Here is a 19916-nt window from a genome sequence, read left to right as displayed (position 1 = left end):
TGCAGTAATTTTCAAATTCTTTATTGGCATAAATAATTCAGACATTGGATTCTCACTAAACATTGCACTAACCACAAGAAACAACAGGCTTGCTGGCACAGAGGCTCACTACCTGCCCAACAGCCCAAGTTAGAAATACTTTTTTGAGAAGTGTAGAAAACTTTATAAATGATTCTGTACAAATATACACAATGGACCCTCCATCCATCTGGCCATCCTTTCTCAGATGGCATCTGAAACGATTGTTCTTTCCCAGCAATGAGACGTTGGCAATGAGTGAGAGAGAGACAGAGATAGACAGATTGAAAGGGAAAGAAGTGGCCCCAAAAGAAAAACATGAAACCAACTTCTTACATGAACTCATTCTGTGACAGTCGATGCAATCGTGGAGAAATCAATATGGGCCATTGGTCCATGTTGGTCTGTACAAGTAATAGTCTTTATATATATATATATATATATAATATATATGTATAGTATTTATAGGTATATATACTTTGTGTATAGAAAAGGTAACAGCATAATTTACATATAGAGAAAGCCTTTTTACAGTTACAAGTTTTCTTAAGCTCATAACTTTGAGATAAATCAACCGACCGAACCATGCGGTAAGTGTGTGGAGTGAACTCCAGTACAAGACCAAAGCTCAGGGAGAGAGAAACGAGAGGCTTAGGGTGGGACTAGACTGCTCAAGTTTGGGATGTTCTCAGCCTGGCCCAGCCATGGGCAAGGGCACTCAGCCGGTGTGATCAGGTCATCTGGCCCCAGTGAATTCCCTTGGCCTCCATCTTGGGGCCTTGGAGGGGACTGGTCTGGCCAGAGACTTCCCAGCTCCCTGAGATTGAGACTGTCCTATGGATGCTGACCCCTATATTAGCTGAGGGGTGTCTATGAGACTCGGGCATCCACGCCCATGTCCACCAGGGCACAAGTATCTAAGAAAATGGGTAACACCCACCATCTCTCTATTGTAGTCTCCTATTTTTTTTTCCCAGGAAGATACCCCTAGAGGTGGAATTCCTGGGGACATTTCACTTGATCTATTGGAAGAGAAACCACACTCACTGAGTATCTACTGTGTGCCAGGTATTGTGGGATGCTATGGACATTTATAATTTCATTTATTCCCTCCGACAACGGACGGATAGGGATATACTAAGTGCTACGAGCAGCACAAAGCCAAGAAAATTCAAGGTCTGCTTTGGGGGAACTGCTGGCACTGAGAAATTGATTGTGAGGTCATTATCCATGATAGAGAGTGGCTCAAGAAATGCACGTTGAGTTGAGTGGAAGCAGGTAGACAAGCCCTGCTAATTTACAGCAAATACACACACATACCCTGAGGGTCCTATGGTCAGCAAAGATACCATTTCCTATCTTTCACGCCCTGACATATATTTATAGGGACAGTGGGACACACCATCCCACCAAGATGGTTGATACATTCTCTCGTACACTTTAGGCTGTATTGCAGACTTGGCTTGTGGCCCACTATGATGCCTAGGTCTTCTTCGGCCACTCTGGAACAAACTAGTATTTTGCCCATCACACTTGTATTATTTAGTTGAAGACTCTTAAGAGTAAGGTCTTAAATTTCCCATCAATAAATTTCCATGTTCATGCACGTCTTCGATCTCCAGGAAAGAGACCATGGCGAGACAACTGAGGGTGGCAAGACAGATCTTTGTGCCTCAGAGAGCGCAGAGACACGGGTCTCAGAGGAGGTAGAAGGAAAGTGAAGCAGAATCAAAGAGAAGGAAGAAATGCTTCAGGAAGAAGGGCAGATGGCCAATCCATCCATAGCGGTGACGCCCACTGACTGAAGAACTCGATGGATGAGGACTAAAGAACAGAGATGCTGTGAGAAGGCAGGCAGTGACAGACAGGGACGCCGACAGGGCCAAAGGGAGTCTGAGGCAGCCTGAGTCCTGACTGGCCTGCCTCCAGCAAGCACAAAACCCTCCCAGGACATCTTCTTCCTCAGGACACCATGGCCAATAGCACAGATCAGGGCATGCTGGGGGAAGGGGCGGTGAGAAGTCAAGGTCTCCATGTCTGAGCCAGGGCACCTTTGGTTCAGGGATGGAGTCTCCCAGGGCTTGGCATCAAGCTTGGAGGAAAATAGGGAGGGAAGGTCAAGTGTCCAGGGGCAGGCTTTTAATAAATTATGATCTTGCCTCTGAGCCTGCACGTGGGCTGTTCCTTCTACCTGGCACACTGTTCCCTACCTCCTACTCCAATTCTCAAATCTCAAGTCAAAGTTCAGAAGTCCCCTCCTCTGAGAAGCCTTCTTGGAGAACCCTTGTTGGGGTTAGGTCTCCTCTGTGGCCTCAGGACCCCGTCAGAACTTCTCTATGTCCTCTGCTGAATTCAGGTTCCCTGGAGGGAGGGGCTGCTATTTTCCTCTCTTTTTTCAGAAGCACAGCAGGCACTTTCTAAATATTCACTGAATGAGTATATGAAGTCTTGGGGAATGCAGGGATAGGGTTGCTTGATGCTGGGTTCAACTGAGGGTGTTGCAAGAGTGGCTGGGAACATGAGCTTTCAAAATATGGGGACATTTTTTTAAAAGAACCCTCCAGCTGTTTAATGGGAGGCATTTAAAACCCACCATGGGCCAAAAAGAAGGAGCTATGGTGGTACTGGAGGACCATGGGCGGAAGCCGTGCCTTGTGGGATGGATCCAGGAGCTCGTGGGGAGCAAAGGCTTCCAACTGGAGGACAGCTCGGAAGTGGAGGGTCCGAGAAGCTGGGTGACATCGTGCCTGACTTCACCATTTGGGCTCCCAGCCGTGGAGCTTTCTGAGGAGGTATTCCCAACAGCAGGGTCCGGATGTGTATGGAGGGAGGGGGGAGAGGAATAACAATTTACAGCATTCCCTGGGGGTGGGGAGCACAGGGGCCTCAGCAAAGATTGCTGAAAAGGAGGAAGAAAGCAGCCCACACTCACCGTGCCTCCTCCCTAACGCCCCTGTCTAGCCAGGCACTGCCCAGCTGGCTGCCCAGAGTATGCAGGGGGTTGCACAGCACTCCGTAGGAGGCTGATTGGGAGGGCACGTGGGCCCGGGTGGGGGGACTTGGTGTGGTAGGACAAGTACATTAGGTAGCCTGGTGTCTACACTGTAGCTACATAGCAGTTACTTGAACTTACATGAGTTCATATGTACCCATTTTAAATTATTATTAATATTATAATTGTATTAGCAACACAGATAGAAAAATAAACAGGGAAATGGCTGCATTCTTGGAGGACCAATGCATTGCATTAATTGTCCAGGACACACTCAAGCTGCCACGGCCCCAACCCCCGAGCCGGGCTGAGGTGGACAGAGGTTGACCCACCAGGGAGCAGGGCCCCAGGCGACTCAGCATCCTTCTTGGAAGGTGCTTGGCTGAGTGACCCCACTTCCCAAAACAACTTTCCCAGCCCTAGTCCTTTGCGATGCTGGATTGCTCTGCTCCCCAATCCTGGGGCTGCTGGAGCCCTGGAATCTGATTCTGGGAACTACAGAGCTTGGCTACACCCACCACAGCCTCCATCCCCAAATTAGCCGAGTGGGACGGGATGCAAAGGCCACCTCTTGGCCTTACCACCCACGTTATTGCTCATTTCCACCAGAGACAGCCGTTACAATTCTCTTCTCCACAATTAACTAGAGATTGGAGGAAGGGTGTGGAGGTCCCAGCTATCTGGGGACTCTCCTCCCTGGGGAAGACAGAAAGGATGGCCCTGAGTAGTCCCCGAGAGCAGCGCTAGGAACTGCCTAATGCCAGTCTTAAGATTTCAGTTCAAAAGGAGGCTTTCTTTCCAAGAAAGACCGTGAGATGATGGAGTGGGCTACTGTGGAAGGAATGAGGGCGACTGTAGCAGGGAAAGCGAGGCCTTGGATGGGTGGCCTGTGGGTCACTTCCTACCCCGTGAGCTGGAGTTTCAGACCTTGTCTTGTCCATGTAAATAATAAAGAACCAGTCAACATTCTCCTCCCCTAGGCGGCCTTCAAACCATTGGAGATGCTAAATACTGCTTTTCAAACCCATCTGCATGCCATAGTTACTCCAGGAGCCCCCTCCTTGAGTTTTCCCTGCCATCTCCTTCTCTGAGATTTCCTTTTTTCTCTGATGAAAGGCTACAGAAGGCAGGAGGCTGGACTTGGATCCCAGTGAGGTGACCAGGAGACAGCGTGCTCAAGGCCTCGTGCTTTGGCTCAAACCAGTGACAATCAGATGGGGACACTGTGCTCCTTAAAACCTCCCAGTACTTTCCCACTGTTCTCAGAAGACCTTCGAGACCCTCCTCAGCCTGGACGCTCCTCTTCCTGCAGCCCCCAGCCCCCAGCCCCCAGCCCAGGTCATCCACTGTCCGCTCTGCTCATCTACTCGGCCCCCAAGCTGTCCTGGTCCTGCTTCCTTGGCCTAGAATGATGGTTCTCAACTGGGGGATAGGGGGGTATTCTACCCGCCAGGGAACATTGGGCAATGTCTGGAGACATCTTTGGTTGTAACAACTCAGAGGGGTCGGAAAGGGATCTAGTGGTAGAGGCCAGGGGTGCTGTTCAACACCCCACAATTCACAGGACAGTCCCCCACAACAAGAATTAGCTGCTCCCAAACATCAACAGTGCTGAGGCTGAGACCTTGCTAGAATGATTGTCCCTTCTTCCAGATCTCAACTGAAAGATCACCTCCTTGGGAAGCCCTTTGCCCACGGCTCCCTCCACTGTAGTGCCCCCGCCTCTCATGTTACTGGCCCTCCCACTGGTTTTCCATCCATAGGCCTACGTGAGTTGTCATTTATATACTGTTGGCTGTCTTCCTGCCTATCTCCTCCACTGGGCTCTAAGCTTCACAATGAGGGAGACTCTGGTTCACTCATCACTGAAAGCCGAGGGTCTCAGATATAGTAGATGCTCAATAAAGAACCCATCGCATACATGACTGGTTAGGAAATCAGCCCACAGAATTCCAAACCGACCCAGACTTCAGCATCTGTGTGAGGAGTCAAGGACCTCTCTCCCACCTTGAACAGCCCACTCACCTCTCCACGAAGGCTTTTCTGCCTACTGTGGGCTTGTGTTTCTTCCTGCTATCCTGGCACCAGTCTTTCCAAAATTCTCACTCTGGCACTGGAGGTCAGGGTATTTTTAAACTAAAAGAACTAGCCTAGCTGGTATCTAGATTTTTTTTTTTTAATGTGGTGGAAAAGAAAAACTAAGATTTGGTTTTAATCATTAGACTTTCAGATCTAAGAAGGCATGATGAAAATAGCACTTTGGCATAAACAATTGCTGCCTGCTCAATGGAGGGAGGGAGCCGTTCTTCTGAGCTAATTTAAGCTAAATACATGGCAGCTATTTTTCATCTCTACTATTGTGTAACTTTCTCCTCAGCTCACGGTCCGGGGAGATGTTATCTGGCAGGAGGTGGTGGTAGTGGAGAATAAGGGGAGAAAGGAAATGAACAGGCAGCAGACGGAAAGTACCCTCAGCCACCAAGCTGGTTATTAGAGGTGTTTCAAGAACTCAGGAGTAGAGCTGGTGGTCCAGTAGGACCCCAGGGAATTTTACCTGGGTGAAAACTTAATTTTGAGCCTTCCATGCATGGCAGGAAGACACTAAAAAGCAACTTGGAGTCAGGTTCCTGTCCTCCCCTCTCTGTGCAACATTCCCTAACTTCACAGATGTCCAGAGGGAACAACAGAAACTTTTATAAACCACTTCAAGTAAAGAAGGCCCTCGCTGCTCCCCCACCCAGTACCCCACTTATATACCCTCTCCTTAAAGTCCCGAGGGCCTTCCAGCTCCATTGTCACGGGGCTGGGGGAGAGCATTCAGGCCGCGAGGGAAAGCTGTTCCCTCCAGGATATACGATCTCTCTCCAAGCAGGCAGATTACCAAATGGGATCATAGGAAGGGTCTTACGGACAAGGTCTTCCTGCAATTTCCAAGTTCCCTGATTGAACATAAACCTTTGGAAGGCCGTCAGAGACTGTCCACCAGCTACAGCCGAAACTTCAAATGACTGGACTTCTGGAACTTTCTGAGGCCTTTGTTCTAAACCCACCTCTGCCTCTAAGAAGGGTCCTCACTTGGGAGAGTTTACCCTCCCTCGCTGGGCCTGAGTTCCTTCTTCTGGGAAAAGAGGGAAGGCATGAGGTCAGAGATGGTCACTCAAGTGCGTCGCAAGTGGCAACTTGGATGACCTTCGGCTGCATCTGTGGTCATAGGAAGGCGTGCTGTGATTGATTAGCAATGTCTGCCAAGAGTACAGGAGGGGGCAGCGGGGGCAGAAATGTCACATATTTCCCCTTCTTGGACAACATCATCCTTCTAGATCTTCATCCCAATAACTTGGTTGAAGATACAAATTCAGGTGAAGACCTAGCTGACCCCTCAAGGGCATGACATCTTCTATTATTTCCACTCGGGTCTCCAAGCCATGGTATGGTGGGGAAGTCACCTGCACACAGCAAATTTGACCCCTCCATTGGAAGATAGGATCAGCTAGAGTTTTCCTTTGTGGCATCCTTGTTCACTGCCCACATGCATGGAACTGGGGTCTACCATCATCAGGCCTGGGCAAGGAATGGGAGGTGGCAGGGGCAAGGCTCAAGCTTTCTGGGGCTCAGCTTTTCCTCAGCCTTGAATGGAAAAGCAGGAGCAGCCGGTGACCAGGGGCCACCCCCGGCTCATCTCTCTGCCCAGATGCATCTCGATTAGCTTCCAGGTCCCTCATTCACAGTTCCAGCATCTGGGGGACTTCGGGCTAGATGGGGCCAATCAACCTTTTCCAGCTCCTAGAAGGTGACCTGGAAATGCTGTTCTTTTCTGTGGGCTAGTACATTCAGTGGGCCTTTGCTCTCAGGATACCACGCAGGCTATCAAGGTGAATTCACAGAGGTCGATCTTACTGGGGATTCTGAAACAGCCTGGGAAAGCTTGGGAAGAGTAGCCGGCTGACAGCCTTTTAGAGGTTTTACCACACAACAGTGTCTTAAAAGCTCTGATAAGTCCTGCGACCAAGAAGTTTAATCTTGTTTTGCCTAAGCATTTCCAATGCACATTTGTCCCAGAACCCTTCCAATAATACACGTTCATAGAGTCTGCTGTGGCATTTAAAGGTCTATGGAACATGTTTGTTAAACTGGGTGTTACCTGGATCACGCAAACTCCAGGCAAAGCCTATTTCCTCCAGCTCAGTCCTCAAGAGAGGAACAGCAACCATTTCAACCCCATTGAGAGGAATCCTTCATATTCGTAAGAGTTACGGGGCTGAGTCCAATGAGCAGGGAGGGAGGACCACTCACTGGCGAGCCTCTTGGGACACAAGACCACAGTGAAATATCCAGTGTGAGAGAGGAAGAGTGAGAGAGAAGGAGAGAGCCAGGCTGACGGAGCAGGCTGCTTGGAGAAGGGGTGCTGGAGGAAGCCAGGAGCAGCTCTGCCAACACACACGCATGTTTCCTGGAAGCCCGGCAGCTGCTGGCAGCCTGTCAGTCTGGGAGTGCAAGTGGGAGCTTCCGTGCAAACTCCCACGCAGGTCCCCACCTCCCCTGCACCTTCCTTCAATGACTTCCTGTTTTCCCTCCCTCTCTCCTGGTTACTAGCAGCCGATAACGCCAGAGGCTGGAGCTTTAACAGAGGCTGGGCAGCCGGGCATAAACCACTCAAAATGGTGGTGGGTTCCTGGGAACAGATGAGTCCAAAGACTCATATTTAAAATGTTGCCTCTACTAGTTAATAGTCTGTTTACATCTATTTGTCATAGTTTCTTGGCCTGTGAAATGGGAATAATGGTACCTACCTCCCGGGACCATCCCGTCACAGGGATTCAGTTGGCCTGGCATGTAAGTGCTCAGTGAACGGTGGCTGTTAAGAGATGAATCATTACTCTGCCTCCCAGGGCCCAGATGCCTGGGGACACCTGACCAATGAGTCTCTTTATAAGTCATATCCATTAAACCTGGCAAATTCCCTTGAGATCGACAACCCAGGGCCTGGCTATGGGAATCCCACTACTGCCTGGTCCTGGGAGTGGAGCCCCTTTGGCTGCAGGGAAGGGTGTCTGACCTCTTGTGCCAGCACCTCGCTCTTACCCAGCAACCCTTGCTCTCTGCATTCTGCAAACATTTACTGAGCACCTACTATGTGCCAGGCACTATGCTAGATGCTAGCACATAGATAAGGTGAAGAGGTCACGGGGACTGACGTGTTCACCAATTCTCTGGCCCAGCTGGCTAGAGAATGGGCATGGGCTGCAGGGTCTCAAGACAGGAGTCGGGAATTTGGGTTAAGAATCAGGAATGAGGCCCCCTGTGGCATGATGCGGAGAGAGTCAGGAAGAATGAGGACCTTTGAGACACCGGGGGCCTGTCTTCTGGGGCTCAGACTGACATCTACTGGAGCTCATTCCCCTGACAGGTGTCTGCAGGTGAGGGATGAGGTGAGGTGGGGGCTGGGGAGTGTCCACCTGAGGCTGCTCTGACACCTCCTCACTTCACAAAGCCAAAAAAGACACAGCAAGCACACAGCTCACAGGTCTGTTCCTCTGCCACTGAGTGAGAGTAGAACTAAAAACAAACGTCGTGTCACCAACCACTTCAGACTGCGCTGAGCACATGCATTCAATGGTCACGTGACAGTCAAACTACAGACAGGCCGTCCACCATCATCCACGAAGCCCAGAGCTGTTGGCTACCAGTGATGGAGGTGTCAGTCAGGAGCAGATTTAATTAAAAGCAACAGCAATGCCCTGACCCTTGTGGCCCAGGGGTTCTGGGGACCAAGCTCCCAGGGAGGTCTGCCATGGATGGAAGGTGACCCATCAAGGCACAAAAGAAAGCTCCTTAGAGGGTGTTATGGGTTGACTTGTCCCCCCTAAAAATGACAGGTTAAGTCTTAACCCCCAGTACTGCAGAATGTGACCCTATTTGGAAATAAGGTCATCACATTGTAATTCGTTAAGATGAAATCAAACTTGAGGAAGGTGGGTGTCCTTATAAGAGCCAATAGTCCTGCTGTCCTTATAAGAAGAAGGAAGTTCAGACGCAGAGACAGAAACCCATACGGAGCAGGTCATGGGACCATGGAGGCAGAGTTTGGTGGGATGCAGCGACAAGCCAAGGAATGCCAAACACTGCCAGCAAACCACCACAGGTTAAGAAGAGGAGGCAAGGAAGGGTTCCCTGACAGAGGGAATCAGAAGGGGTATGGCCCTGACCACACCTTGATTTTAGACTTCCAGTCTTCAGAATGGTGAACCAATTCCTATTGTTTTAAGCCACCGGCTTTGTGGTACTTTGTTAGGACAGCGCTTGCCAATTAACGCGTGGTGGGGGGCAGAGGGGATTGGGTGGTGGAATAACTGGAACAAGACCAGTCATCGGGGGATGGGTGGGTGAAGTGAAGGCTGGCAAGGGGTGAGGGCAGGGAGGATAAATACAAGGCTTGGAGGTTGAGAACAAATGTGGGAAAGCGAGCCAGGAAAGGGGAGGGTTGCCGAGATGGTCCCTAACATCACAGAGGCTTAGAACTATCCAGGGTATTTGCTGGGGACTGAGCTGTGCCCCTACAACTCCCACCGCTGGCTCCTGTCCCTTCCCTGGGAGTCACAGGCGAGATGGTTTCTTCCTTAATCAGACAGTTCTCTGGATCAGAGATTGACAAGCGTTTTTTGTAAAAAGCGAGACTATCATACTTTTCAGCTTTATGGGCTGCACTGTCTCTGCAGCAAATAGCCAACTCGGTCCTTGAAGCACAAAAGAAAGCACGGTCCATATGAAAATGAATGGGTGTGGCCGTGTGCCAATACAATTTTGTTTGACATTGACATTTGACTTTCATGGAGTTTTCACATAGCATAAAACCTTCTTCTTCTTCTGGTTTTCCCCCCATTAGAGTATGTAAAAACCAGCTGGTGCGCTGGACGTGGCCCACAGGCCATAATTTGCTAGTCCCAGCTTTAGATCTCTCAAGGTGGTGATTGGGCCTGGGCTAAGTGTTACCATTTCCTTCGTGCTCTTAGGTGACCAGCCGCAGGTGGGGACAAGAATGGCGGGAGGTGAGGGAATCTGGGTTTGTGTGGAGGTTGGGGGTGGGATGTGTGCACATGGGATGGGAGGTGTGAAAGTGGCAGAACCAGGTTTCCTGAATACAGGAGTCTAGTCCCCAGAGATCCATCCAGGGACAAAGAATCCCAGATAGAAGTGGAGAGAAAGAAGGGGGGCTCCATGGCAAGGCGAGATGTTTCTCTTTTTCTCTTTGACCCGTAAAAGGAAAACCAGGACAAAAGGGGATTAACTGGAGACTGGGAGTCTCCGCTTCTCTCTGGGGATGATGACATGTGGGGACATCCCCACAGAAGACCAAGGGAATGTTTCCCCTGCAAAAGAGTCCCTGTTTGGTGAAACCCCTGTGTCCTGGAAGAGTTGGGTGGAATCCACTATGCAAACCCACATGCCTTTCAAAGAAGGCAAGGTAAGGCTTCCTGGTGAATCTTCACTCTGTGGACTGGTGCACTCGGAAGCCTGTATGTGTGGGTTTGCTGAAAGAGAGGCACAGACAGAAACAACATGCTGCTGGGTGCTGGGTACCTGCTCGCGGCTGTGATGAGACAAGTGAGCGCGTTTACGTGCGCGTGCGCACACACCCACACCCACACCCACACACACACCTTTGTTTCTATAGGAGTCACAGGCAAGGATGGCAAACTGTGATGTAAAAATACAAACACCCCCTTTTCCTTTCTTTGCAAAAGACTGATGAATGTGACCTCCTCCCAACACTTCACTAGTGAATAAAGGGGTGCGGCCACCCAGAAAGCAGTGGCTTGGTTCTTTCTGGTTTGAAATGTCTGAACAGCAAAGCTGGCTTCTAAACAATTCAGGGTGGTATAGCCAGGAGGGTGGCAGGGAGGGGCTAGAAGCGGGTGTAGGCTGGCTGCCACAGCGACTGCGGAAGCTGGGGACAAAGTAAGGACGTAGCAAAGAGCGAGGTCAAGAGCAAGTGATGTGGGACCCAGGGATGGGCCCAAGGAAACCGTGTCAGCAATGCAGAGAAGCTTCAAAGGCACAGAGAAGGTTAGGGCTTCTCCCTGGGTCCCTCAGGCCCTGTCCGCAACCTCAAGCTGGTGCTACTGGATGGATGGAGAAGGCAGCCATTGGAGACCCTCCAAGGCTCTGCGTGACCATGGTAGTTAGTGCTGGAAATAAGAGGCTAGAGGGAGCGGGTCACAGCTCTGGGGAGCATTTCAGCTTCAGAGAAGCTGCACCCTGCCTGGTTCTCCCTTTCTCGTTTCCTCTCCCAGCACAAAGGTCCATGACAAAGACTGGAGTCCAAGGACCCGAGTCTGGGTTGGATTTCAGGCCCTCAGGGGGCCGCTGGGAAGAGGCCAGGCCCAGGCCTGGGGTTGGTCCTCTGGTTGGCTGTTGGACAGGGAGGCAGCTGCTGCCAAGAGCTGCCCCAGCAACACCAGAATGGCTGGGGCTTGTGCAAATGTGTGTAAAATGTCTCCAAGACACACAAATGAATTCAGAGCCATGGAGTTCTCAGTTCCCCCGAAGAGAAACACTGACTTAGGAGAAGCCCACATGGGGGCTTTCAGTCTCTGGTCCCATACAGGTGGGAACACAGGGAAGGCATTCGGGAAAGTTCTTTGCGAGGCACAGGGGATTCCCTTGCCCAGGGTCTTGGGAAGCCTAACTAGTCTCATCAATTTCCCAGTCAGGAAGCAGGGTTGGCCCCCAGAACATGAAGACCCCCTCTCCCGTCACCTGGTTGGATGTTGAGTCTGAGCTCAGGTAGGGTTTTTGAAGTCTTAGTTCCCCTCTCTGGGAGGCAGATGTCTGGATAAGGTAGCAACCAGAAAAAAAAAATCAAGCCTGGGCAGTGCCTAGGAAGTAAAGAGAGGCCGTGGGCCGACCCTGGGCATGCTGCCTGCCGCCCTGTTATTGCCCTAGTGGGGAGACAGACTTCCTTTTGGTGCCAAAGCAGATGAATGGGGACCAGGGCTTTGGGAATGTAAGACCTACACTTATTAGGTATGGAACATCAGCAACGTCAGACAGAGGCTCCCGGCATCACTCTGCACGCCCGACCTGCTTCCAGCATCCTTTCTGTGGAACACCTGATCCCAAGGAGGTGGGGAAGGGCCGCCAGCCCAGATGGGGGGTGAGGGCGAGGGGCGGAAGGCAGGGGCACTGACCAGACATAACAGACCTCTAATGGGGAAGCCTCTCTGGGCCTCAGCACCAGGCTGGAGTTGAGAATGCAGAACCTCTACCAACAGCCTTCCTCTTTGCCTTCCCAACAGGACATTTTAAGGGCGAAGGGGAGGGGGGAATCCTTTGCAAACAGGATGCTGTGTGTACACCATATAACCCAACATACACGTATCCCAGGAACCCGCATTTGTCATTGTGGTGGACAGTCTTAGCTGGTGTAAGTGCCGAAGCAGAGGGAGGGGAAAAGAATGTCCTAGAATCCCCTCCCCAGAGCCCCAGTTCTCAGGGCCCAGACTTCAGGGGCTGTCATGGGTGCAGGTGAGCTGTAAGGAGCCCCCAGAAGTCATCCTGGCTAGAGAGCCACTGTGCTTTCCAAACGGCAGGGGTGGGGTGGGGCCAAAAGGGGCAACGCTGTCCCAGAACAGGAGAAGAAGGCAGCAGTAGGGAGCTGGAGCCCGGAGAAACCCAGAACTCAGGACATGCAAGACTGTGTTGCTGCACTTCAGATCTATACAGGAAGCTGACACAAACTGTGACAGGCTGGGGTTGGGCCTCTGGGAACAGATGTTTACAACGAAACAGCTTAGTCCCCCTGCCCAGATCTTCGCCCCACAGCTTCCCCTGAGTTGGTGCTCAGCTCTGCATCCCATCCCATCTCCCCAGAGAGCACAGCTGGAACCACTACACAGATACCAGACAGCCGAGGAAACTCTCTGGAGCTGGGGCAGCCTGGCTCTTGCTGGTCAAAGCGTACTAAGAGCAGACGCATCACGCACCTAGACACACATGGACACACAGTCTGGTCCCGCGAATCTGCCCAGGTCGGCCTCCTGCCCTCACCTCCAGGGCCCAGGGGCTCCACATTCAGCCTACACTGCCCCGTTCCTCCCTGATCAATTCCGTGTCTCCCTGGCTGGTCCCGCTAAGTCCCAGCTCAGGGGTCCCCAGCCCTGCCTGAGCAAAACGACATAGGTTTGGGGTACAGGGAAGCCATTGAGCTCAGTTGTGCAGTGCTCCCGGGTCAGCTGGGGTCGGTACCCTCTGATGGTGAACCTCTGGCCTCCTAAGCTGGCAGAAGACAGAGCAGGGGACAGGTGGCTTGGGAGCTGAGGCAGCTGGGCGCCGTCCCTTTGTCCAACAGTCACAGCCTGGAGTGGGGAGAGAAGGGAGAGAGTGGCAAGAGGTCACATGGATATGACAATGCCGTCTTTTGTGAACTAGCACGCTCTCTGAGGGCTAGGTGGTTTGAGGCGAGTGGTTCCCAGCCTCTACAACAAAAGGTGGAAAGGACCACTCTTTACTGAGGTCCTACTATGTGCCAGGCTCTGTGCCAAGTGCTGCACATACCTGATCTCATTGAAATCTGACAATAGCCTGCAAGATAGGTATATTATACCCTTTTAATAGATGAGAAAACTGAGGCTCAGAGAGGTTAAGTGTTTTGCCCAAAGGTGCACAGCCAGGAAACAGCAAGGACAAGATTTGAACCTAGAACTCTTCCCACTGGAGCATGCAGCCTCTGGACTAAGGATGGTCACCCAGTGTGTGGGTTGGGTTGAGGCCATGTGGTGCTGAAACACCAGCGTCCATGCCGTGTGGAGTCACGGAGTATGTTTGGTAAGGGCTGGAGGTACAGGAAGAGGGGGTGAGACCGAGGTGCTCACCACAGACTCCTGCTATGAGTAGCTTTGCTGACTACTGTTGAGACAAGATCTGGGTGATCAGGGGCAGAAGTTTGTGCCTAATCTCCCAGGATGGTTCTGGAAAGAGACCCAGAAGGTAAAAAGGTAATTTTTGCCTAGGAGGTGGCAGAGTGGAAGGATCAAGATCATGGACTTAGGGTCTAGACCAACCAGGGTTCCAATACTTGCTCTGCTCCTGGCTAGCTGTGTGATCTTTGGGGAGGCACTTAACCTCTCTGTGCCTTGGTTTTCTTATACGCAAAACAGTGACGATAATAGTGCCTACCTCCTAGGAGGCCTCTTAGGGTTTAGTGATATGGTGCAGACAGAATGCTTGACACAGCACCTGTCACTCATGTGTTTAGTCAGTGATACCCAGATGACAGATACTGTGCTGGTGGTCATGGTAATGATGTAGACAAGTGCCATGCAATGGACATACAATGCAACTCAAAAGAATTGGAAGCAAGAACTCGAACAGATACTTATACCCCAATAAGCACTGCAGCATCATTCAAAAATAGGCAAAAGGTGCAAAAAAAAAGGTACAAAAAAGCCAAGTGTCCATCGACCCATGAATGGACAAACAAGATGTGGTTTATACACAGTGGAATATTACTCAGCCATAAAAAAGAATCGCAGTCTAATACATGCTACAATGTGGACAGATCTTGAAAACATTATGCTAAGTAACAGAAACCAGACACAAAAGCATACGAATATTGCATGCTTCCACTTATACGAAATACCTAGAATACAACAATTCATAGAGACAGAATACAGATGAGCAGTGGCTAAGGGCTGGGGAGAAGGGATTGGGGAGTTATCGTTTAATGGTTTCTTTCTGGGGTGACAAAAATGTTTTGGAAAAGTGGTGATGATTGCACAACATTGTGAATGTAACTCATGCCACTGAATTGTACACAAAAAGGGCTGAAAGGGCCAATTTTATGTCATATATATTCTACCACAATTAAAAAATTAATAATGGAATAGATCCAAACTGACTTGCACATTTTAAATGGATGATTGATATATGTGAACTCCACCTCAACAAAGCTGTTAATAAAAAGGATACCAGGCAAGTCATCTGTTGTAAATGTTCTAGTCAAATTTTAAAAAGTTAAAAAAGTGAAGTTAGTCTTAAGAGTATATTTTATTTAACCCAATATATCCCAAACATTGTAATTTCAACATGGAACCAACACTGTATATGTAATACAACAAATTATACTACATTATTTTCTTTCTACAATTTCTGAAATTTCCTGTGGATTTTACACTTATAGCCCATCTCCACTTAGATTCGCCACATTGCGAGTGTTCAGTAGCCACACGTGGCAAGTGGCTGTCATTGGTCAGCACAGCCCTAGACCCTCAAAATACAAAGAGTGGTGTGTGGACCAGCGGCCGTCGCATGACCCTGGAGTTTGTTGGAAATGCAAGCTCTTGGGCCCCACCCTAGCCCTACACAATGAGAATCTGCATTTTAACAAATTCCCGAGATGATCTGAATGCATATTAAATTTTGAGGTGCACTGCTCTGGAATGCAGGCTTGCCCCGGCCTCACCTCTAATTTGCCATGTGCTAAGACACACTGGGATTCCAGAAACCACAGCTCCTCAGAGGTGACCCCTAGGAGAGGCAAACCCGAGACCCCAGAGGTGAGTTTTGAGTTAACTGCCCACATCCTTGAGACATGCCAGCTGCAGCTGAGGCCTCTTGGTGGGTCCCCTCTGCAGATTTCAAAGCCCTAGACAGGACCCACCTCCTGGGCCTACTTTAGCCAAGTGCTCCCCCAAACCACTGCTGGCCCACTCAGCTTTGGGAAGGACTCCAGCATTGACCACCACTACCAAGTGACCAGCTCGTGACAGAGGAAACTATAGGAGCTGATGTGGTGGGAAAAGCAAACTCCAGACTAGGGAGTTGAAATCTGACTTGTGTTCCCAACTCTGTCACTGACACCCCATGTGGATGTGGTTGAATCTCCAGGCCATAGTTCTTCCATATGTAAAAGAAGGAGGTTGGATAAATCTGGAATGGCCAGGGAAGGCATCCCATGCACTGATTCTGAGTAACTGCTGGTGGCTACCAGGAGGGCTGAGTGCAGACAAATGTGCTGTGATAGATTAGCCATGTCTGCCATGAGTGCAGGAATAGAGCACAGACCACACACACTTGTCATCAATGAAATAGGTAATCCCCAGGACTTTTCTACTTTGACATTGAGAAGCAAAGATGACTTCTGTCTCTGTGAGGCTTTCATTCATAGCATCGTTTCATACTTCCTCTCTGAGGTAGGGGTTATGATGTGGAAAAGAAAACAGCTCCAGGCAATAAACTGAGGGCCCAAAGTGGGAAGGGACAGAGGTTGGAGTTGCCCTGAGATCTCTGGATGCCAAAACCAACCCCAGTGGCTAGACAAAGGAAAAGTCCTCCACAGGCCTAGTGTCCCCCCACCTTTACCTGGTGGGTGACTCTGGGGGAGGCAGGTGTGGGACCATGCAGCCCTTTGGGGGCCTTCTGGTTTGGGGGAAGCTTCTGAAAAGGTTGGTCATCCTTTGCATTAACCTCAATTCCTACCATGCTGACCCGGCCTCTGACCGTACCTGGGACCTCACCTTCTACTTCTCTCCCTCCTGCCCACCATGATCTGGTCCTTCCCACTTCCTACCAGTCCTCCCACCTCCACGTGCTCACTCCCACCTGGAGGGCTCTCATTTGTGATGTGGGGGCCTGGTGTCTTCCCCAAGGCTTTGTTTTAAGTTATCTCCTCAGAGGGGTCTCCCCTGACCCCGTCCCTCCATCTAAAGCCCCCCTCCATCACTATTACACACTGGTTTTACTGTTTTTTCAACACTATCTGAAATGACCCTTTGAAAACATGTTTACCTGCTTATTGAGCCCGCTGTAGAACGCAAGCCCTCTGAGGTTAAGGACTTTATTTTGTTCACCTCTGCACTCTCACTCATAGAACAGTGTCTGGCACAGTGTAGGTATTTCATACACACAGACTGAGTGAAAAAACTGAATGAATGAATGAATGCATGAATGAATGACTGACCCGAAAGTCCCATCACGCCAGACCATAGGTTTCTTGTCCTCTGTTTTCGCAGTCCAACTCCACAGTCAACTATAGAAAGGAAGGCCCTTTGGCTCCCCCTCCAACAACTAAGCTTTATGCCCCTCTGTTCATTTGAACTCCTAGGAGGGCAGAGTCCACGGGGTGATGGCCCCAATGATATGTGAGTTTTGTACCTCCAGGCACTCCTGGGACCTGCCCAGAGCTCTGACACTAAATCTCCAACTTGGCCAGGAGGGAGGTCCTCAGAGAGATGACACAGGTATCTCAGATGGAGCCACTACTGATCTCCAGGCAGGAATAGGGGGAAGGGAGGGGCATGTAGCCTCTTACTGAGGAAGCCAGAGAGACACTCATGACAGGGAGTAGCTGGGAACCTTCCCCATCCTTGTCTCTGTGCACCAGAGAATGCTGGAAGCTGACAGCTTCCGTGATGGGAGCAGGCTGCTGGCCCCGGGAGAAGATTTCCTGACACCCAGGCCTCATGGAAGGGTACGCTGAACACCTGACGTGTGGGGCTTGGTGGGTTCAGGGCACCACCTCACCACAGGATGCTCTGACTCATTGGGCATCCACTTGCATCAGAAGAATCAGGTAATGAGGTAGCCATGGTAACCACAAGGACCAAGGCCCCGCACAGCAGACTCTAGTTCCCGAACCCCGGAGCAGACGCCCCTGCACAGAAACCTGGTAGGCAAAGGTGGTGGCTGGGGAAGGGAGGTGGGTATATGGAAAGGAGAACATTGACAGAGGAGTTGGGGAGGCGAGCAGAAAGGTGACAAAGGCCAGTGGACAAGTGCAGTGGGGACAGAGGTTAAGGTAGAAGACCTACTCTGCAGACTTCCAGAAATGTCCAGGGTGAGACAGACGGCGGTTTCGCTTTGGCAGTTTCTCTAGCATGTCCATGAGCTTGGTGAAGGTAGGTCTCTCTTCTTGTTCAAAGGCCCAGCAGAAGAGAAGAATGTCCTAAAAGAAACCAAAAGGGGGTGATTTAACATAAATGGTGACTTCTTAATTACTCCTTGGTACCTTGGCTCTGTCCCTTTGTCTACCCATTTTGCCCACGTCCATATTCCTCCATCACCCATCTATCCATCATGTATCCATCTATCTCTATACATCTCAATTCATGCATTCACCATCCATCCATCCATCCATCCCCTTTCTGAGCCCATACAGTGTACCCTCCATGAGCCCACACAGGTGAGCCCTATTCTACAAGGCCTGGGATACACTCTCAAAGAGTTTCTGGCATTTTTCTCCACACGGAGGGAAAAGAGGGAATCCTGAGGTCTCCATCCACATTCCGACACTATAAGTGCCCTTCAAAGTCACAGAGGGGAAAATTAGTTTTAGTCATCTCCTCACCTGAGAAAGGAAACCTAGAGGCAGGTAATACTTAAAAACATACCAGAAAATTACTCCCTCCCTGACTCATCTGTCTTCAGATGAAAAGAGGGGATGGGATTGTTCCTGCTGTGTTTTAGTGGATGATTATTAATTTATACTCAGGCTTTTGTTTCTGTGCATTTTGTTCTGAGTTGGATGATGCCTTGGAATTTTTTATGTAAATGCAAATAAAATTAGAATTATGAATACAGGTGATATTAATGCATACCTTTTTAAACTGACAGAAAAAGAGGGATTCACTGGGTCTCCCAGCAATCCATTGCTAGGAAAAACCTTGCCAGGTGCTACTGCACCCTGATGGCAGGAACCTGAATTGCAAGCATAGTTCAGAGGTTTTGCCTTCCACGCTCCAAATCATTATAGCACAAGGCTGTGGGCATGCTTTTCTGTCACCCTTTGGGAAGGCATCTGTAACCTTGACACACAGGAAAAAGAAGGTGCAGAGCAGTGTCTGCTTCTCCCCTTGTCCCCCAGACTTGGCACTATCCCGGACTTACCGAGATTTCTTTTCCCATGCCGATCTGGCTGAGGTTTGGTTTCATGCCTGTGCCCATTTGCCAGATTATTGCCTCTGCTGGTTGAGTCTTGAAAGGCCACTCCCTGGCATGGAGTTCATACCAGATTGTTCTGTCGGGAGACATTGTTAAAGCGCTAGTGGTGAGATATGTCACTCATATCCCCTTACCAACATACAACCACTCAGCCAACAGCGTTGGTGTTTTCCTACCTGGGATGTACTTATAGTTTTTTTTCAATGTCTCAGAAGTCATGTTTATCCTAGGATACCTTCTCTGCTGCCTGAATTAAAATGAATCAAAAGCTAGAACATAAATAACTCAATAGAATGTAGCTAGGACCCTCTACTTGTAATTTTAGGAAAACGCTGTAAGGGAATAATTAGGGATGCAACAATCATTTACAAGGATGTTCTCTGCAACTATATATATATATATATATATATATATAAAATAGTGAAAAAAGTAGAAACAATGCAATTGTCAATAAAAGGAACAGGTTGCATGTATTACAGTAAGTCCATAAAACGAAATGCAATACTATACTATTATTAAAACTTTTCAAAGAAATGTTGCTGACATGACCAAAGTTCTCAATATAGAATTTTAAATGCAAAAAGCAGGGCACAAGATTGTATACAAAGGCATATGAAAGTCTTTTAGAAAACCATTACATATATATGGACAGGAGAATAAAGAGAAATATAGCAAAATGCTAACCATGTTAGCTAATTTGGGGTGATAGGAGGGGATAGGATTTATTTTTTCTTTTGTATTTGTGTTTTCTAAGTATGAGCCATCCCACCGAGGAGTGGAGAGGGGAAAAAAGAAAGAGCTGAGTCAGACTGCCTTGGGTTCAAGTGCTAATTCTATTCTATACTGGTAGTATGACACTGGGCATGTCACGTTACTTCTCTGAGTCTGGATTTCCTTACCTGCCAAATTACAATGATGATAAAATTGCATGGAAGAATGTTTATCTGGGATGCTGAGTGCCAGAACAATT

General features: G+C 49.5%; 1 protein-coding gene across 4 annotated transcripts in view; it reads right to left on the bottom strand.

Moving 5' to 3' along the window:
* Positions 1 to 19916, bottom strand: part of KSR2 (kinase suppressor of ras 2) — a 354663-nt gene continuing 334747 nt past the window's right edge. For 3 of the 4 annotated variants that reach the window (XM_019753947.3, XM_074321394.2, XM_074321397.2), the window contains 3 exons: positions 18893 to 19022; positions 17818 to 17951; positions 1 to 13365 (listed from right to left, as the gene is read on the bottom strand). In XM_019753947.3, coding sequence (XP_019609506.2) covers positions 13359 to 13365; positions 17818 to 17951; positions 18893 to 19022 — 271 coding nt within the window. In that variant the 3' untranslated portion in view covers positions 1 to 13358. Of the gene's footprint in view, positions 13366 to 17813; positions 17952 to 18892; positions 19023 to 19916 lie in introns of those variants that run through there. The other variant, XM_074321395.2, reaches the window with a different exon arrangement.

This window comes from Rhinolophus sinicus, chromosome 9 (assembly GCF_057876585.1).
Source record: "Rhinolophus sinicus isolate RSI-liver-muscle chromosome 9, RSI-T2T, whole genome shotgun sequence".
Taxonomy (NCBI): domain Eukaryota; kingdom Metazoa; phylum Chordata; class Mammalia; order Chiroptera; family Rhinolophidae; genus Rhinolophus; species Rhinolophus sinicus.
This window is presented reverse-complemented; position numbering and strand designations above follow the sequence as displayed.